This window comes from Mastomys coucha, unplaced genomic scaffold (assembly GCF_008632895.1).
Source record: "Mastomys coucha isolate ucsf_1 unplaced genomic scaffold, UCSF_Mcou_1 pScaffold8, whole genome shotgun sequence".
In the NCBI taxonomy this organism is placed as follows: Eukaryota; Metazoa; Chordata; class Mammalia; order Rodentia; family Muridae; genus Mastomys; species Mastomys coucha.
In genome coordinates, this window is record NW_022196914.1 from 1,613,933 (window position 1) to 1,632,318 (window position 18,386).

Sequence of the window (18,386 nt, forward strand, 5' to 3'; positions counted from 1 at the left end):
TAGATAGATAGATAGATAGATAGATAGATAGATAGATAGATAGATAGATAGATAGATGATAAATAAATAGATGTTGATAGATGACAGATAGACAGGCAGGCCGATAGATAGAGGAAGGCAATGAAAGCAGGAGGCTATTTGGAGAAAGGAATAACATCAGTAGAAGAGGAGGGAGAAGTTTATGTAAGAGAATATGAGCAAAGCAGGGTGACAGGCACATGAAAATGTCATGATATAATCACTGTAGCTCACATGAGTAATCCATCACTTCAAAGGCTGACACACTTTAGGCTGGCTACTTTGTGAGTTTCAGGCCAGAATTACAAAGTAAGACAATCTCAAAAGGAAGACAATAATAAAGAAGAAAGGTATTATAATGAAACGTTGTTTCTCATGCACACATACTAAATGCAGAAAGCAAGAAAATATGGGTTTTAACATACTTAATTTCATTCTAATATTAATTTCATCATGCATAACTGTGCATATACACACAAAATTAAAATAAAATAAATGTGACAGTTCCCTCAATCACAACACTGCTTCTGGGTCATTTGGTTTCAGATAAACAATATTTGATTACTTTTATTTGTATTTCTTTTGAGAAATAAGAATCTAATGCCAAATGTTCTGCTTCTTTTCCCCACCCTCACATCTACAACTCAAATCTCTGACTCCTGACTATGCAAATAATAATCTTGACTGCATTAGTGCAACTCCTGTGGCTTCTACATGGCTGTGGAATTATCTTTCTTCAAAATTAGTGTGATCTTGTTAATTTCCCCCCCTTCTCCCCCCGCAAGTAGCAGTTCCCAATCACTAATCTAAACATCCAACACACTAACATTTCAAGGTCTTCTGACAATTATTTTATTGTTGACACACCCATCATTCAAAATCATAGAGACCTGTTCTTCAGTTTATTCTCTCTTGCTATTAGTATTTTTCACTTTCTTTTTACCACCTTCCCATTTCAGGTTAGACTTCACAGTTGTTCCCCTACCAGCATCTTCTCTAATGAAAACTTCTTGTCTCTCAGTATACTGTATCTTTCTCTAATCACACCAGAAACCCCTTAATATCCATCAAAAACCATCTTTCTTCTCTCCTCTCTTCTTTCCCCCTCCTGTTTCTGATCACTCATAACCTTCATTCTTTACTCCAGCTGGTTTTATCTCCTTTCTGTTCCTGAGAAGCACCTCTTACCCAACTATTTCTTTCATGTGTTCCTTCTCTCCTCTTGTCATTCCCATTACAACCAAAGTTATTATAAAATCACAGTATAAATATTTATAGTATAAGCAGCTATAAATACATAGATTATATATTATACAATCCTATAAATACATAGATAGGAAACTATACATATATTTCATGTCAATACCAGTATTGGACCCTGGTATATACTCATAATGTTTAGAACTGAAATGTATTGGGTTTCAGATATTTATATCTTAGTATGTTTGCATATATAACAAGATATGTTGGGAGTAAGACATGTCTAAACACACAATATATTTTTGTTTCACATGTAACTTATACATATGGTCTATATAAAGTTAATTTTATATGATTTTTTTAAGTATTTTGTGCATAAAACATAGTTTCAGGGGGTGGAATTTTCCACTCTATGTCACTATTCCAGAAGTTTCAGATTTTGAATAATTTTAAATTTGAAATATTCATACTAGGTACAATCAACTTTTATAAGAAAAAGTATCCAAATGAAAAAAATATTCACATGAAATTCTTGCAACAGTGCCTAGAATATGAAGGTTCTCATATGAGAACTATTTTTCTTTACTGTCCCAATTATTCCAGATTAGAAGGTAGATCAAACAATCTTAGGTATCATCCTCATATAGATAGCATTAAAGTTGGCTTTTTCATTATTCCTGTGTGTGTGTGTGTGTGTGTGTGTGTGTGTGTGTGTGTGTGTGTGTGCGGGTGTGTGTGTACAAAGTCTCTCTTCAAGCAAATGATGAAATATGAAATACACTCATAACCAAAATCAAGAGAATCTATGACTTGTACCCAGCATGGTCTATAACTCATGCCCATCTACAACTGGTCATGTGCTGAGAATGAAGGAAGCCAAATGTCACCATCCCAAGCAACTCAAGAGACCTAACATGTGCTTGGTTTTCAGTAGACTTTTGTGTGTGAAAAGTATGAAGAAGTAGAGAATGTGTATAACAAGGTATGTACCTTAGTTATGAAGAAACCAGTTTTCTCCCTAAAAGACAACATTGTTAATAACCAACATGCAGCTTGTAAGAGATCATACATGTTTTAAGCATATTCATATGCATGTCCCAAGTAAGTCAAAAGCCACCCTCTCTCCTGTGGAGAATTGACCTGTGAGCCCTTGGTTGGTTTGTTTGAACTCTGGGGATTCTTGCTGCCCCGAGTCTCCACATCCGCGTTTAGCACTCAGATGACTGGTTCACTGCCTGCTGCTTCCGCCTCGCTTCCCCAAGGCTGGATTTGCAAATCATTGCTATTCTGCACTCAGTAACAGGCTATAATTTCCCTCTACTTCTGACAAACACCTTCACTCTCAGTGACGAGCAAGCCATTTCAGATGTCAATCCCCAAACCAAGCTGTGTTGAGAAAGAGGAATGTCAGGATCACGCTGTGGTTAAATCACTCCTCAGACGCCACAGACTTCTAGCTTGTCTACCTTCTGACTAACTCAAAAATGTTCTTCCTCATTATTTCCTTTTCTCTGTAACACTCTAAACTTGGCCCCTCTGAAAATTTATATGCAATTTCTCTCCCTTATAATTATGAAAGAATTAGTAACATGTCCTCCCAGGAATGGAAGTTAGACAATAATTACTAGGATCTGCCTGCATATATCTCATGTTCTTCCTCCTAGCCAGGGGTTAAGTTATATCACTTGTTATTCATCATACAGAATTCAGAATTGAAAAATAAACTAAAGGCAAGAAATGGGGAAAACAAAATATGACAGAGAAATAAAGGGCTGCAGAATCTGATTCTCTGGATCTAGGTTACACTGTCGTAATGTGGTAATGTGGAATAGGTTGAAGTCCTCCCGGCTTCAATTTATACATGACAAAATAGTAAAATATTATCTTATAGCACTAAGAATAGTACAAGAATTTAATCCTAAAATAGTTTTCTTCCTAAAAGAGAGCAAATTCAGAGTAGATATTCAAACCTTGGTGACTACAACTGTTTCTCGAATCTGTTTTATGTCCCACTTGCTTGGCTCAATAACCTTTTTTAGCACATTGCAACTGCATAAATGTTAGAGACTTATAGTTGCATTCCCATGCACACATACCATGCATTTGTGTCATATTCACCCCCTGTGTTATTCATTTTTTCAATTCAAAAGTGTTTAATTTCCTTAAATATTTCTTATATGTACTGTTCCACATTGTGGAAATAAACTAAGCAGAACATTGAACGTTTTCGAACAATGTCACAAATAGATGTAGATAAACCTAAACAGGCAACAGGTTTAAACTGTAAGTTTACAGGTAAAACCATGTATGAACTTTTGAGGTGCACCAAAATTCCAAACTGCTACAAAGATGGTACTTGGGAATGCAGCTGAAAAGAGGCTGGTTCTCAAAGAGGCCGGTTCTCAATCCTTCATGGTCGCTGCAGCTGTACTCTGTATGCACATACTAGCGACTTAGCCTTGGCAAAGGGTGCTTCCGTCAACCTTATAAACAACTTATTGGGGCCAGCAACAGGACTGAATGAATAAACAAAGTGACTGTCCAGAAAAACAGGAAGTTGAAATTTATCATTTAAAACCACAGCTTGTACACTGCATGGTCCACAAAGCCTAGCAATAACATCCTTACCCAAAAAGTTTGCATGGAAAATAAAGAGGACACCAGAGCCTTCAGGCATGTTCTGAGGGGGCATATAATTGAAATCTGTTGAGAAGTCTGGCCTCTCACAGAGCCGATGACATGCTATTGGGAAAACAGGTTCCAGTAGAGCAAGGCGAGATTCAAAGTAATCCCTGATTGTTTCTCCAGCCCTCGAAAGTGTCTCCAAGTGGCTCTTCAGCAGTTCATATACAAGCACATTATTACACTGCTTTGCAAAGTACAATGCACTATTTTGATGCTTTGACAGAATGTTGCAATAGGCTCCACATTCGATCACAAGGCAGACAATATCCGAATTTCCTCTTTTGCATGCTTTCATGAGTGCAGTCTCACCATTGCTTTGCTGGACACTTACAAAAGCTCCAGCTTCCAAATGAATAGCTACAGTTGTTTTTTTAAAAGTTCTTCTCAGCGGCATGAATGAGAGCTGTAGTCCTGTTTTGCTGGTGCTTGTTCACTTTTGCACCTTTGGTGATAAGGAGTCTAAGGAGGTCGTCCTGACCACATGCTGCCAGCATCACCAGGGTCATCCCAGTGGAATCCTCTTGATCCAAGTTGTATTCTTCATTTGAGTTCAGTGCAACCTTCACAGCAAATATACTCTCCATTTTTCACAGCATCCCTCAACAAATTACTTGGAATCCTATTTGTTAAGATAAAGGGCTCATCTTCCCTATCAAGGTACTTTTGAAAATCTTCTAATTTCATCCAACTGCAAGTCCATCCCCAAATTCAAAATTGGTTGCCTGCCATCAGGCGTCTCATCTATTTGGGATACACTGAAACTTCCTGATCCCCTTCTGCAGCAATGTATGCTCAAGTGTCAGTCTCATCTCGAGTATTTCTTTTCTCTTTAAGTGAACACTTGCCCTTGGTTTTGTTATCATTTGTAATTTTATAATCCATTGATATTTCTTCTCTTTTTGAATTATTCTCAAGAACATCTTTTTTTTCTGTTTTTTTTTTAAATAAATCAAATGCATTTCTGATTTCGTAAATGGTTTAAATCCCTTTGGCTCTTTTCTGGCTTTTTCTTCTTTGTCCAAATCATACCTTTTCTGGTATTTTTCTTTGGGTTCTCTTTTTCTCTCTTTCTCCTCTTTGGCCAGGTCAGAGGACTTGAGGCTCTTCTCTTCCCCACTCAGTCTGGAACTTTTCAGGGTTGGGCAAACACGGGTGATGGTAACTTATTTAACTCTACGTTTCTTCTGCCTTTGTTTTGATTTCTTTGCTTTTTGGGTATTGTTTTCCTTTCTAAAAAGGTATTCCCGTTTTCAAGCTTCTTGATCTCTTTTGGTTCCTTAAACTTTCTTGGCTTTGTCTTCTTCCTTCTAACTCAGGTACTAGCTTCCTCTTCAATACTTAAAAGGTCGTCCAGATGCTTCTCAAAAATACCCTCTTGCATTGTATCCTGTCCTGTCTTATCTCTTACAGTTCTCAGACTCTGATTCTCTTCTTTGTTGTTGGAAAGTCTTCACTTTCATGCTCTAGAATGAGGGAATCATAGGTGATTCAGACTCCAGTGGAGAGTCTATATATCTCTCTCTTTTTGTTGTTTTTTGTTGTTGTTGTTGTCTTTGACATCTCTTATTTTAATCTTTAAATTTCTTATTTCAGCCCTTTTATTAGCTTTCTTTAATCCCTTTGTTTCCTTTATTTCATCCTTTTTGGGCTTTTTGGAGTCCTTTAATTCTTCCTTGACTTCCCAAATTCTTTTCTTTGTCTTTACATCAAAACCTAAAATTTCAGAGATGCTCTCCAGCTCTGTCTTGAACTTATCTTTTACTTTTCCCATTCTTGCCATTTTTTTCCTCAGAACATCTTGACTTTTCTCTTCTTTGCACTTCATTTTTTTTTCTTTTTCTTCCTTGGTAGAGTATCTTCTTTTGGGTGGCTTTGCTGATGGCTATCCCTGTCTGCCTCAAACATGTCGTTGTTTAAAGACAGTCTCTGAATATCTTTCCTGACTACTTTGGCTTTGTTCTCAGCAACTTTCTTCCTGAATTCAAGAAGAAATTCTTACAGTCCTCAGATGAACCTCAGGCTCCCAGGTATCACCTTCAGACGCATATCCTTTCCATCGGACTTTATAAATATTCTTACCTGCTCTTGAAGAGGACCTGGACCTGGGTTTGATTCCCAGTACCTACATGGAGGCTCACAAAGCCTGCACTTCCAATCCTAGGGGACTTGACCTCTCTAAGCCCAAGGCACACATGTGGTGCACATGCACATAAAATAAAAATACATAATAAATAAATAAATAAATCTTTAAAAAAAATCCCAGAGGTAATCAGTAGCTCAGCTGAAACTCACAGCAGAGACCTATCCACCTGCGCTGTCTTCTGAGAGCTGGCATTAAAGGAGGGTGCCACTCCATCAAGCTTGGCTTTTTTTTTTTTTTATAAGATATGGAGGTCATGAATTTGAAAGACAGCAAGGAGGGGTATATAGGAGGGTTTGGAGGGAGAAAAGCTGTGTTATTCATTTTTATTTCTCTTTTTCTCACCACCTTCACTATATCTGGTACTCCTTGACTAAATACTCCATGATTTAATGCATGTTCACAAAGCTAGCTCAATCTACTATAAATCAGAGGTTGATGCTTAGTGTTCCTAATCAAAGCTGCTTCTATATAGGGCTAATCTGGGTGAGGAGAAGGTCCATCTGTCTCAACAGTAATCGTTTTTATTTACAAATCTGAAAGTTAAATGTAAGGGTAACTCGACTGGAAATGTACTGTTCTAGAAAACTCTCTTCCTCTACCCAAATCCTCAGGGGAAAGTCTCCAAAACCCTTTAGTATTTTGTATGAGCAGATTTTGTGCTAGTACCAAAAAAATGGGATGAGCACAATAGAGGTATCCAAGGAGCAGAAGCTTGGTCCAAAAGGATACTCTGATCAAAAGCAAAGAGGAGTAGTCAGGTAGGACCTACATGCATAGCATGGACCTATGACCGTGCATGAATACAAACTGATGCAGCCATTTTGGAGTCACAGAAAAGTTTCATTGTGCAGACCCTACAAAATGATGATTTGAGTGGCAGGTTGTATAACCCAAAGAAACTCCAACTCATTTGTGTAAGATTCATGCATAGAGATGTTGAAAGCATTCTCATCAGAAAAAATAGGAATATATATTTTAATATATTTATATTTTTTATAAAATTTTAAAACAATACAAAACTGGCCATATTTTAAGTCAACAAATTCTAAACAAATACCAACGTCATGATGTATACAAACAATGATTACTAACATGTCACTGATTACAATTAACCAAAGTGGTATAATTAAGTACCTGAAATGTATAAGAGAGGATATTTCCACTTAGCCTGTAGAAATCTCTTCCATCCCCGCTGAACACTTTCCTGCACTGACCACCAAAACTTTTGGTGTTGATGACTCTGTTCCTAAACTGGCCAGTAAGTGCGTTGTAACTGTGAGGAGGAGAGAAAGGAAGAGGAAGGGGTAGAGTGAGGAGATTAAAAAACAGAACTACTTCCATGCTTCGGGGTGGGAGGGTGAGAATGATTAAAGGCTTCTAGAAGTCAGTCATTAATATCTTCCACAGTTTAACACCTGGGAAGCTGCATAAAAGAGAACGAAACTCAATGCCTCCCTTCCATTAGCCAGTTCCTCCTGATGGCAGAAGAGCTAACAGCAGAGGAAATCCAACATCCTGTCAGCCTGAGAACATGTTTGGGAAGCATGGGCCTTTTGTATCTATGGCAACAGCTGCTTTAGAGTTGATGCTATAGATAAAACCAATACAACTAAGGTTACTGGTGAGGGGATGTTGCCTTCCACAATGAGTTTCCAGCTGATTCTCTTAGTATGCTGAGGAGGATTAGTTAAAACAACTCTGCCCTCTTTTTCTATTAAAAACTTGAAGATGTTATAGGAAACTACACATTGATTTTTATAAGACAGATTATTTTAGAGAAATAAAAGCTACAATTGACTTGATCCTGAATTGATAATTTGACTTTCAGCTCTGTCCCTCTCCTGTCTCCTCCAGTCTCCTCTCTCTCTCTCCTCTCTCTCTCTTCTCTCTCTCTCTCATTTCCTCTTGTTCCCTCCTCTCTTTCCCTCTGTGTCTTTCTGTCTATGTTTCTCTCTCCTCCTCCTATTCTCCTCTCTCTCCCTTCCCTCTCTCCTCTCTCTCTGTCCTCTCCTCTCTTTCCCTCCTCTCTTTCCCTCTGTCTTTCTGTCTCTATGTTTCCCTCTCCTTCTCCTCCTTTCCTCCCATTAGAAGGACCAACTGTCCAGATGTCCCTGAGGATGAGAGGCTTCCCTTGATGTGAGACTTACAGTGCTAAACTAAAGTATACCTGGAATCTCATTCTCCATCTTACTACACACACTTATAGGTATTCAGCTATGAATTTTTAATTGAAGCAGGATATGGCAAAGATGTTTGAGCTAATGTACATGCTTAGTTATTGGGTAACTTATTATTAGACTCATCAAACCATAAAACAGAACAAAAGTAAAAACTAGAACCCATCAGTCTTCTTGGAAGGCCACTCAGCACCTTACCCATTGCCGGTAAGTTCTATGTTGGGAGGAGGTTTATCAATGTCACAGGAAGGTCTGCTTTCTCCATCTTCACATCTGTCTTCATCAGCACCATCTTCCTCACAGTCAGAATCCCCATTGCAAACCAATGATTTGCTGATGCACTGACCTGGATGGGAAAGCAGCACCCAGAAAATGTAAAAGGCAGGAGGGAAACATGGGCTGGGATCACCCCAGCACTGCGCTGGTAGACAAGTGTGGGTTTCAGACAAATTCTCAGATTGTCTAGAAAAGAACTAGTGATGGTTCGGGTCTCCATTTTGAAGAATACAGAACTGATTTTCACCTTCCCCGGGTGCAAATTAAAAATAGACCTGAACCCAAAAGTCCAGAGTCAAACATTATCATTGCACATTTTGGTCTTCCTCCTCCAAGATCCACACATGGTACTTACTGGTGAAATAGATTGTTGTTCTATCTCTCAACTTTGTGTTTTCTGTAATTGTTAACCAAGATGGCAAACATATGCTTTTCTCGGTGACATGTAATTTTTGAAAGCAAAGAAACTGGATCAGAAGGTTGAAACTCAGCATTTTTCAGCATCTACTCTGTGGGAGACTACCTAGTGCTGAGAAACAAATATGTATGGTATAGTCATCACCAGACGTTCCATTTACTGGGTAATCTGCTAGTGAAGACCACGAAGACAAGAACCATTGTAAGTCTGCAGTCTTCTCCTGATAGCTGAGAATTCCAAGGAAGCACTAGTGCAGTGGTGTTCAGCCTGTGGGTAGTGACCTCATTAGGGGTCCAACAACAGGGATCACATGTTAGATATTCTGCATATCAGATATTTACATTGTGATTCATAATAGTAGAAAATTACAGATATAGAGTAGCAATGAAAATAACTTTATGGTTGGGGGTCTGTAGTAAACTTAGCTCAACCCAGAGAACACAGATTGATAATAGATTGTTGCAATAACATGAGGTTTATTGATACACATACGTGGGGTTGCCCACCCTCACGGGGTGAGGGGTCAACCCAGAACTCAGAAAGCAGACATCTTTTATACTTTACATTGGGCAGATTTCTGCAACATGGCTAGCTGACTTACTCTGGTTGGTGGAACACAGGACAAAGGATCTCATCAGGCATTGGTTGGCTTTCTCTGGGGGCTGTTCTTGGCTTAGTCAGTCAACTTCCCTATCCAGCTCTGTACCTAGCCTTGAAAAGTCTCTAGGAAGGGGCTGAGTAACTAGGTGGTAGGGGGATTGTTATCAGCAAGATCCGGCTGGCAGTTTGTGGTCTTTTTCGAAATTCACCCCAGGAGGGGTTGGGGGGTGGTTCTTCCAAGAATTGGCAATCTTGTTTTTGTGGAACTTAACATCATTGTGACCACCAGTTATTTTTGTTTTGGCCTTACTTAGCTTAGGCAGAATGGCCTGGTCATTCTGTCACAACATTCTGACCACCAGAACTTTGTTTTTACAGAATGTCCTTGGCTATCTCTGAAACACAACTTCTCAGTGTCTGAAGCTGCTGCTTGCTACTGTAAAACTTTGTTTCCACATTGCTTGCTGCTTACGAGAGCTGGAATATGGCTCTCTTGTTTTACTTTATTTCTACATTCCCAGAACTTTGTTTTTAATATTCTCAAACACTTGTTTTCTATATTCCCAGAACCTTGTTTCTACAGCTTTTTTTTTTTCACTTTATTACTTCAGGTCACCACAACATGAAGAGCTGTTCTAAAGATGTGCAGCATTTGGAAGGTTGAGAACCACTGCACTACTGGATACAAGATGAGCTTGCCCTTATCTTTCTCCTGAGCATCATCCCAGCTCATATATTTTCTATTTGCCCTCTGTATATTGCACCATATTAGACAATCTTCCTATGCCCACAGCATACTAGACCACTTGCAAGAATACAGGTCCAAGTTTCCTGTCATCTCAATGATATACATCATTCTCTCTCTAAGATTTTTCTCTATGCCTCTCTGATGTTTCTTCAAATATCAAATTAAGTATTATCCCTTTTTGAAAACTATCTTTATCTCTTGGACTATGGAGGGCATTCTTCCTCTATCCAAGCTTCCTCTATTCAAAGGATGTTTAGTGCACAGAAATGTTTACAGTATAACATATAGCTCACTCTACACATCACTCAAAGCAATGCAGCAACCATCTGTTGATAGTCTGCCTATGCTTCAGGCACTCCTTATGAGAAAATAAACAAAATAAAGCTTATGTCTACAAAAGTGCAGAGAGATGTGCAGGTCACCAATTTGGATTGCAGAAAGTGTAAGTTACACAATGAGAAGTGATTTGTTAATTAATTCTAACACGAGGGATTAGCAAAAGCTTCTCAAAACAGCTATAACCTGATTTCAAAATAAAATAGGAGCTTTACAAGAACAGTGGTAGGACTGGTTTCACTTGGTCCTAAATGAAATGTCTTTATCAGAGCCCTCTCCTCAAGGCTCAGAGATTTTTCACCTCAAAGAGGAGGTGAAAAAATTGTAAGAACTAGATATGGTGAATGATTCCAGCAAATAGCATTTTCCAGGTAGAAAAAAAGCTGATGCACATATATACATATATGACAATATATGTATATGATGACATATGTATATATGCACAAGACCCACATAAGTTCAGGTCAAATGGGCTCTCAGCATTGAGAATGGAAAATAGACACAGGATCCCATTCCTGATGAAAAAGCTATTTTCAATTTATATCCACTAACAAAGGGAAAATTATTTTCTCCAGAGGGATGATACTGAGTATAGCAACCACACATGGCTGGCCTCATTCTCAGGAGGAGTTTGGCCAATACAAAAGGCACTCCATGTTTTCTTGTGTGCTTTTTATTCTTATGGTCTTATGGGATTTATTTTTTGAGATTTTTTTTTCTTGACTTGAGAGTTTTTTACTTTATTTTGAGAAAGGAAGAACATGAAATTGGGTGGATGGAGAGGTAGGGATGATCTATAAGGATTTGGAGGAGGGGAAAATGTGATCAAAATATTTTGTATGACATTCTTAAAAACTAATTGTAAAAGAAAAATTCTAACACAGTGATTCCTTATCCAATAATCTGTCCTTAAAATTCCAATATGTTGTAGGGTATGGTGGTAGATGCCATTAAGCCCAGAACTCAGATCCTGGGAAGGATCCTGTACACGTATATAAATATATGTATATATACATATACATGTACATATATATACATATATACATGTATATATGTATATATATATAGGACATGTGTATACAGTTGAGGCTGTTAATAGCCATAATCCAGTCAACATACCAAAGAATACCCAGGCTTTTATTACTAGATTTCTCTCTTGCTTTTGAATGGACAGTATCTACTGTATGGCTTATCTGATCATGTATTAATATCTAATTAAAATCTTGTCTATACTTGGGTTAAATTACTCTGGAAGCCAATATCAATCCAAACAAATATGTAAAGAGCAAGTCAACAAGTAATATTTGAACTTACAATCTGCAGGCTGAGCTCAGGAAAACAAATTACCTGAAAAACACCTAAAGCGGTCCCCACAGCCCTCTTCAGTCGGACAGCCTCGTTCAGGGTTGCAGGACTGTGTTTCAAAAGCACTCCCCACACATGAGTGGCCTCCATATTGCCCATAAACAGCAACCGAACGCCTTCGCGTCTGGACACAAAGCAGAAGACCTCATTGCATTCTAAATTTTAGTTATTTCAACTTTTCTTGAGAAATAAAATCTGAGAATTAATTCAATCTGACAAAAAAAACATCCAAGAACACGTTCTCATGTGGTACAGGAGTAAAAGCTCAAAAATCAATGCACCTACAGGCTCAATGCCAATTGAGTTGCTGTTTATAGAGAGCTCGCAACTATATGTTTACTTTCACTGTTGAGTGATGAAAAAACTTCCTAGTGACTCCCTGGAAAATGGAATACATTACAATAGAGAATAGCATTTTGGCCAGAGGTATATTGTGGGAGTTAAGTAAAAAAAAAAAAAAAAAAAAAAAAAAAAAAAAAAAATGCATTTTGTTGGAGGAAAAGAAAGAGGCAGAAAGGCTAAGTTGAACTGAAGTTAAGGAAACCTTAATAATCGTGATCGTGTTGCCTTAAACTGGGCCTTCTAGAAGAAGAAAAGAAATGTGACAAAAGAAAAACAAATAAACAGAAATGTATTGACATAGAGGCCAAGCTTACGAAATGACCATGAGCAATTCAAACGCTAAGGGATGATAGCAATCAGATTTTACTCGGTGGTGGAGAATTGAGCTCTGTGAGAAGTATGTTAAAAGCAGACCTCTCATAGAAAAGAAGAAAATGGAATAAGTTGTTAGACTGAGGGAGAAATTCATAAGTAGTCAGTTCCCTAAAATTCCCTTAGTCCACATTCAGTGTGAAGCCATGTATCTAATGATTAAACAAGCTGAAGCTCTTCACCATCTGCCCTCTCTGCTGGTGGCCTCCTCCTGTTCTTGTCCCTGGTGCTATCTAGTTTGATGCCAACTTGCACAAGCTAGAGCTACCTGAAAAGAGTGAACCTCAACTAAGAAGATGTCACCATGATTTCCATCTGTGGGCCATTTTGTTAATTAATGGTTGATGGGGAATGAGTCCTACTCATTAGTGCATGGTGCCAGCCCTGAGCTGTGGTCCTGGGTTCCCTAAGAAAGCAGGCTGGGCTAGCTTTGAGGAGTAAGCCAGTAAGCAGCATCCCTCCATTGCCTCTGCATCAGCTCCTGCCTCCAGGTTCCTGCCCTGCTTGAGTTCCTGTCCTCACTGCTTTTGATAATGAACTGTTACATAGATCTATGAGTGAAATCAACCCTTCTCTCTCCAAGTTGCTTTTGGTGTTTCACAGAGATAGTAACCCAAACTAAAATAACCCTTCTCTAACAAAAAGATACCCATCTCATTGCCAGAGAAGTCAAACCTTCAGTGGCAATCAACAAGGAAGAATAAGTATATAAACCAATTTCAAATTTACTCCTCCATCTTACGTTGGATTGAAAGTGGATAGTCCTAGGACAAATGGTCACCCTATGCAATTTGGACTCTGACTGAGTCTTTATCAGTCGCAGCCTGCCCCTGGCACCTTGCACTGAAGTTAAGATCACAGTTGTAAGAAATAGGGCCAAGTAAAATTTCTTAATATGTTTTAGTTTCTCACAGAGTAGCTGCTCTGTGTGCCCTTTTCTGAGTTCTGAACACACACACTGTGTGTACTTTGCATAGGGATGTTTTCCCTTCTCCACGTTGCCAGCCAGGCCCTTAAAGATCACCCATTCTCCACAGCTTCATTCTCAGCTCTCTGACCCTCCTACCCTTTTTCATTCTCACCTGTCTCTTTCTGAATAAAAAGCATGTTTCATCAACAGGGTTAAACCTACTGCACAATGACCTTCATCAAAGAAAATATAGCTAGCATGAAAACACTCTCTGTCTTTCTCTCTAGATTTCATTTTATTTTGGTTTTTAAATTATTAAAATGACTTGTGCACTTACTGTTTCTTTTAAATTTTGGCCTGGCTTTTCATGTGTTTCTCCTCTGAAATCAGTCATCATCTATTATGTTTGCTAAATGCCAAGTTTCTCATTTGCATAACTTGTTTTGAAAATAGCACACATATAGATAATAAAATAATGCTTCATAAATAAATGATGATCAAATGGCACGGTTCCTGACAATAATCTCAGCACTTGGGAAGCTGAAGCAGGAGGCTGGCCATGAGTTCAAGGCCAGTCTGTGCTACTGAGTAAGGCTTGGTTTTAAAAATAAAACAATGAGGGGGCTGGAGAGATGGCTCAGTGTTTAAGAGCACTTACTGCTCTTCTGAAGGTCCTGAGTTCAAATCCCAGAAACCACATGGTGGCTCACAACCATCCATAACACCCTCTTCTAGTGTGTCTGAATGCAGCTACAGTGTACTTAGATATAATAAATAAATAAATCTTTAAAAAAATAAAATAAAATGATGATGATGATGATGATGATGATGATGATGATAGTGATTAGAGAAAGCTCAATGGTAGAGGGCATCTTGCCTGCCCAATAACCGGGATTTGACCACAAACAAGTATCACAAGAGAAATGGGTGGAAAAAGTGATGCTGAAGAAGATTCAAGACAAAAGTCATCTTCTGTGATAGAGCTGTTATTCTATGCCTGATCTTAGTCAAAATACCAAGATGTGATAGGTCTGTTATTTTAATAGTTTAAACTTGGGGAAACAAGATGGATCAATATTTAAAAGTGCTTGCTGCCAAGTCTGATGATCAGAGTTTAATTCCCAAGACCTACATTGTAAAGAAAGATAACTGACTATTACAAATTGTTCTCTGACCTCTACACATGTGCTGTAGGCCATACATGCCCATACATATATACATATATGCATACACATATCCATGTACATATACATCATATACACAGATACAATTTTCAAATATAATAAAGGGTTAAAAATAGTTTACTTTGAGTATACACCTTATCCAAATTGAACCATTTAAAACATTTAGCCATTCAAATGCTCAGGACCTTTAAAACAAACATTATATCCTAAGAAGATTATGGGATATAGCTGATCTCTTTGTATAAAACAAAACTGTTCATTAAAGTTTCACTTATAGCTTAGAAAATGGATCTAGTACTTTGGATGTAGCATATCATAAGTTTGAGACCAGCCTGGGCTACATCTGTCCTAAACTAAAAGGGAAAAAATGAAAAGGAAACAATCGCCAGGCAGTGGTGGCGCACGCCTTTAATCCCAGAGCTTGGGAGGCAGAGGCAGGTGGATTTCTGAGTTCGAGGCCAGTCTGGTCTACAGAATGAGTTCCAGGACAGCCAGGGATATACAGAGAAACCCTGTCTCGAAAAACCAGAAAAACAAAAGAAAGCAAAGAAAAGGAAACAATCTAAATATCAAACAATAGAAAAATGGGTACATTGCATAAAATGTAGCTTCATATATGTGTTACAAATTCATGCTGATATGTTGTAAACTAATATAATATAAAGCCATGGCCAGACACAAAACCTTAAAAGTATAATCTCTCTTGCCTGCAAGATGTTCTAGGGTAATGGTGGCCCAGAACTTGGGGAAGTGGCCAACCAATGTCTTGTTTAACTTGAGGTCCATGCTACAAGAGGGAACTTATGTCTGACCCTGGAAGGCCAGAAACCACTCAGGAGACTGGACAGCCCAGAGACTTAGGGTAGAACCAAGCATGACTAGCCAAAACAAACAAACAAACAAAAACAATGAACTGACTCCTAATGATATTCTGCCATACTCCTAGATCAATGCCTTGTCTAGTCACCATCAGAGAGGCTTTCTCCAGCAGCTGATGGAAGCAGGTGAAGAGACACTCAACCAGATGTTATGCAGAAAGTCTAAGTTGGAGGTCTCCATCAGGTCTCCCTCTGAGCCCTCCAAAAGACGGGGTGGGGGAAGAATTATAGGAGTCAGAGGGGACGTAGGACACCAGGAGAACGTGGCCCACTGTATCAACTAAACAGGCTCGAATGGGTTCACAGAGACTGAAGCTCGGGCCCTGCGTGGGTCTGCACCAGATCCTCTGCATGATGTCGTGACTTAATGTGTGTGGGATGCCTAACAGTGAGAGCAGATGTGTCTCTGGTTCTTTTGCCTGCACTTGAGGCTCTTCTCCTCCTGTTGGGTTGCCTTGTTGAGTCTCACGATGAGGGATTTTACCTTGTCTTATAGTGTCTAATTTTGTCATGTTTGGTTGTTGTCTCTTGGAGGCCTGCTTTTTCCTGAAGGGAAATGGAGGGGGAGTGAATCTGGGGAGAGGTGAGATGAAGAAGGACTGGGAGGAGTGGAGGGAGAAAAAACTGTGGGCAGAATATACTGTATGAGAGAAATTTTCAATTTTAAAAAAAAATCACTTAAAATGGCGATAATATTTAAAAAACTATAAGCAGTGCTGAAAATACAGTCTTGTGAATGAAATCCTCGGAAAATTATAATAAAATTAATGTTAAAATAAGTCAAATAAAGGTTATAAACACAGAGAGAGGGGAAGCTGGAAGAATAAATAGCAAAACAGTGGCATATTTTTTTCAGTACAATTCTGAATGCTGTTTTCTCTCATTATACATTTCTATATTCTCATCAATGATTATTACATAGAGAAAAATACATTTTTAAAAGTATTGTACAATATGCAGATCAAGTCTGGTGGTTTATTTTATATCATTACTTAGGAAATTAAAAAACATTGAAGATGCTTGATTTGATCATACTTGGTCTCTAGTTGAGAAGAAAGATGGAGCATCCATTTGGTTGTTTGAAATGGGAGGAAAAGTTGAAACTAGTAAAAAAAAAATAGATCCTGGACTTCCTTCTATGATATTCCTGTGTGTTTAATAAAGGGTTTCTGAGTTACCCTTATTTTTCAGCCTGTGTTAGTTAAAAGCAAGCTTTAACACTTTTCAAGAGAGATATAACATTGTAACACAATATTGTAGACAAGTCCTGGTTTCTTCCTTGAAAATTACTAAAATAAGCATCAAAATACATTAACACTAATTAATAAACATTTAAAATTGATTTTGTTGTGGTCATACACACACATAACAATAATTAAGTCAAAAGTTTCTTAGGAGCATACCTGAGTCTTGGTACAGCCATTGCATTCTGACCAAGGGCCATAGGAGTCCCACTTGCAGTTGACTGGAGAGGAGGCTCTGTCACAGCACCAGATTTTTATTATGAGGTAGGTGGATGATTAGCAAGGGACACAAAGGATAAATAAGAACAGTCAAAAGTCATCAAAAGCACCTCGTCATTGGACAGTGGTAATCGCCTGTAACCCAGCCCCTGACAGGTAGAGGTAAATGTCTAAATGTTTTGACAGAGGGCTTCCCAAAAAATGGGAGCATAGTATGGACACTCTGTAACCTTCCCTCCTGTCTCCTTCATTACCTGGCACAGAAGGAACCCTCAGACACTCCCATGTTGGCCTCAGGGCCTTGGTCACCAGTAGACCTGACATGCTCTCTGGTTCCTTGCACTGGCCCTGACACTTATTCCAATAGTCCCATCAAGGGAACTGGCCTGTTCCCCTCAACCCAACAGTGAGGATAAAACAAGGGTAATTTGTTTCATTGGGTAACTGATGCTGGCTTTTATCCAGCCTTCTGGAACCAGTGAAACTATTTTCTTTAAATTAAAAGTAAATAACTTTGAAGCCGGGCGGTGGTGGCGCATGCCTTTAATCCCAGAGCTTGGGAGGCAGAGGCAGGTGGATTTCTGAGTTCGAGGCCAGCCTGGTCGACAGAGTGAGCTCCAGGACAGCCAGGGCAACACAGAGAAACCCTGTCTCGAAAAACCAAAAAAAAAAAGTAAATACCTTTGACCTTTAAAACCCAGAAAATGTTTATCAAGGACTAAATTTAAAGACAAATATCGCTGTGGGTATGCTGAAGCTCTCTGAATGAAGGTAAAATCCTGGAACTGGAACAAAAACCATGAGGTATTTTTGTCCTTGTTTCTTCTTTAAAGGAAAAAATTAAATAAGAATAAAGCATAATTATTATATTTTCTAAAAACATGAAAAGTGTTATGCATGAGGTACATAAACACATCTAATCTGCTTATAAAAGTTAAATTAGAATTTACTTTTCTAAAGAATTTACTTTTTTACATATTTTAAATTTCCGTACAAATTCCAAAATATTCTTACCTTGAAAAGATTTGAAACTCCGCTATAAATCCCACCAAAATTAATAAGCTTGTCACCTGGGAAAGAAGACAATAAAATATTACTTTAGCTTTCATTTACTGAATGAGTTATAAATAAATACCTGTACTTAAGTGTGGATTTGTGGGTTGGGAGAAGATGAGTGGAAGAGCCATATAAAAGATAAAGACTCCATCAAAATTCCAACTCAATTCTTCACAGATTTAGAAAGAGCAATTGGCAGATTCATCTGGAACAAC

The 18,386-nt window shown here is 38.4% G+C and overlaps 1 protein-coding gene and 1 pseudogene across 2 annotated transcripts in view; both read right to left on the reverse strand.

Annotated features, from left to right (window-relative positions):
- C7 (complement C7) overlaps positions 1 to 18,386 on the reverse strand; it is a 67,905-nt gene that overhangs the window by 44,101 nt on the left and 5,418 nt on the right. Inside the window, exons 2-6 of the mRNA XM_031360205.1 lie at positions 18,130 to 18,185; positions 17,056 to 17,131; positions 11,949 to 12,090; positions 8,422 to 8,569; positions 7,181 to 7,319 (exon numbers count right to left, since the gene is read on the reverse strand). Coding sequence (XP_031216065.1) covers positions 7,181 to 7,319; positions 8,422 to 8,569; positions 11,949 to 12,090; positions 17,056 to 17,131; positions 18,130 to 18,185 — 561 coding nt within the window. The remainder of the gene's footprint in view (positions 1 to 7,180; positions 7,320 to 8,421; positions 8,570 to 11,948; positions 12,091 to 17,055; positions 17,132 to 18,129; positions 18,186 to 18,386) is intronic.
- LOC116083522 lies at positions 3,193 to 7,112 on the reverse strand (annotated as a pseudogene). The gene is made up of 2 exons (XR_004115758.1): positions 7,108 to 7,112; positions 3,193 to 6,005 (listed from the first exon to the last, which is right to left on the reverse strand). The product of XR_004115758.1 is annotated as an M-phase phosphoprotein 8 pseudogene (transcript).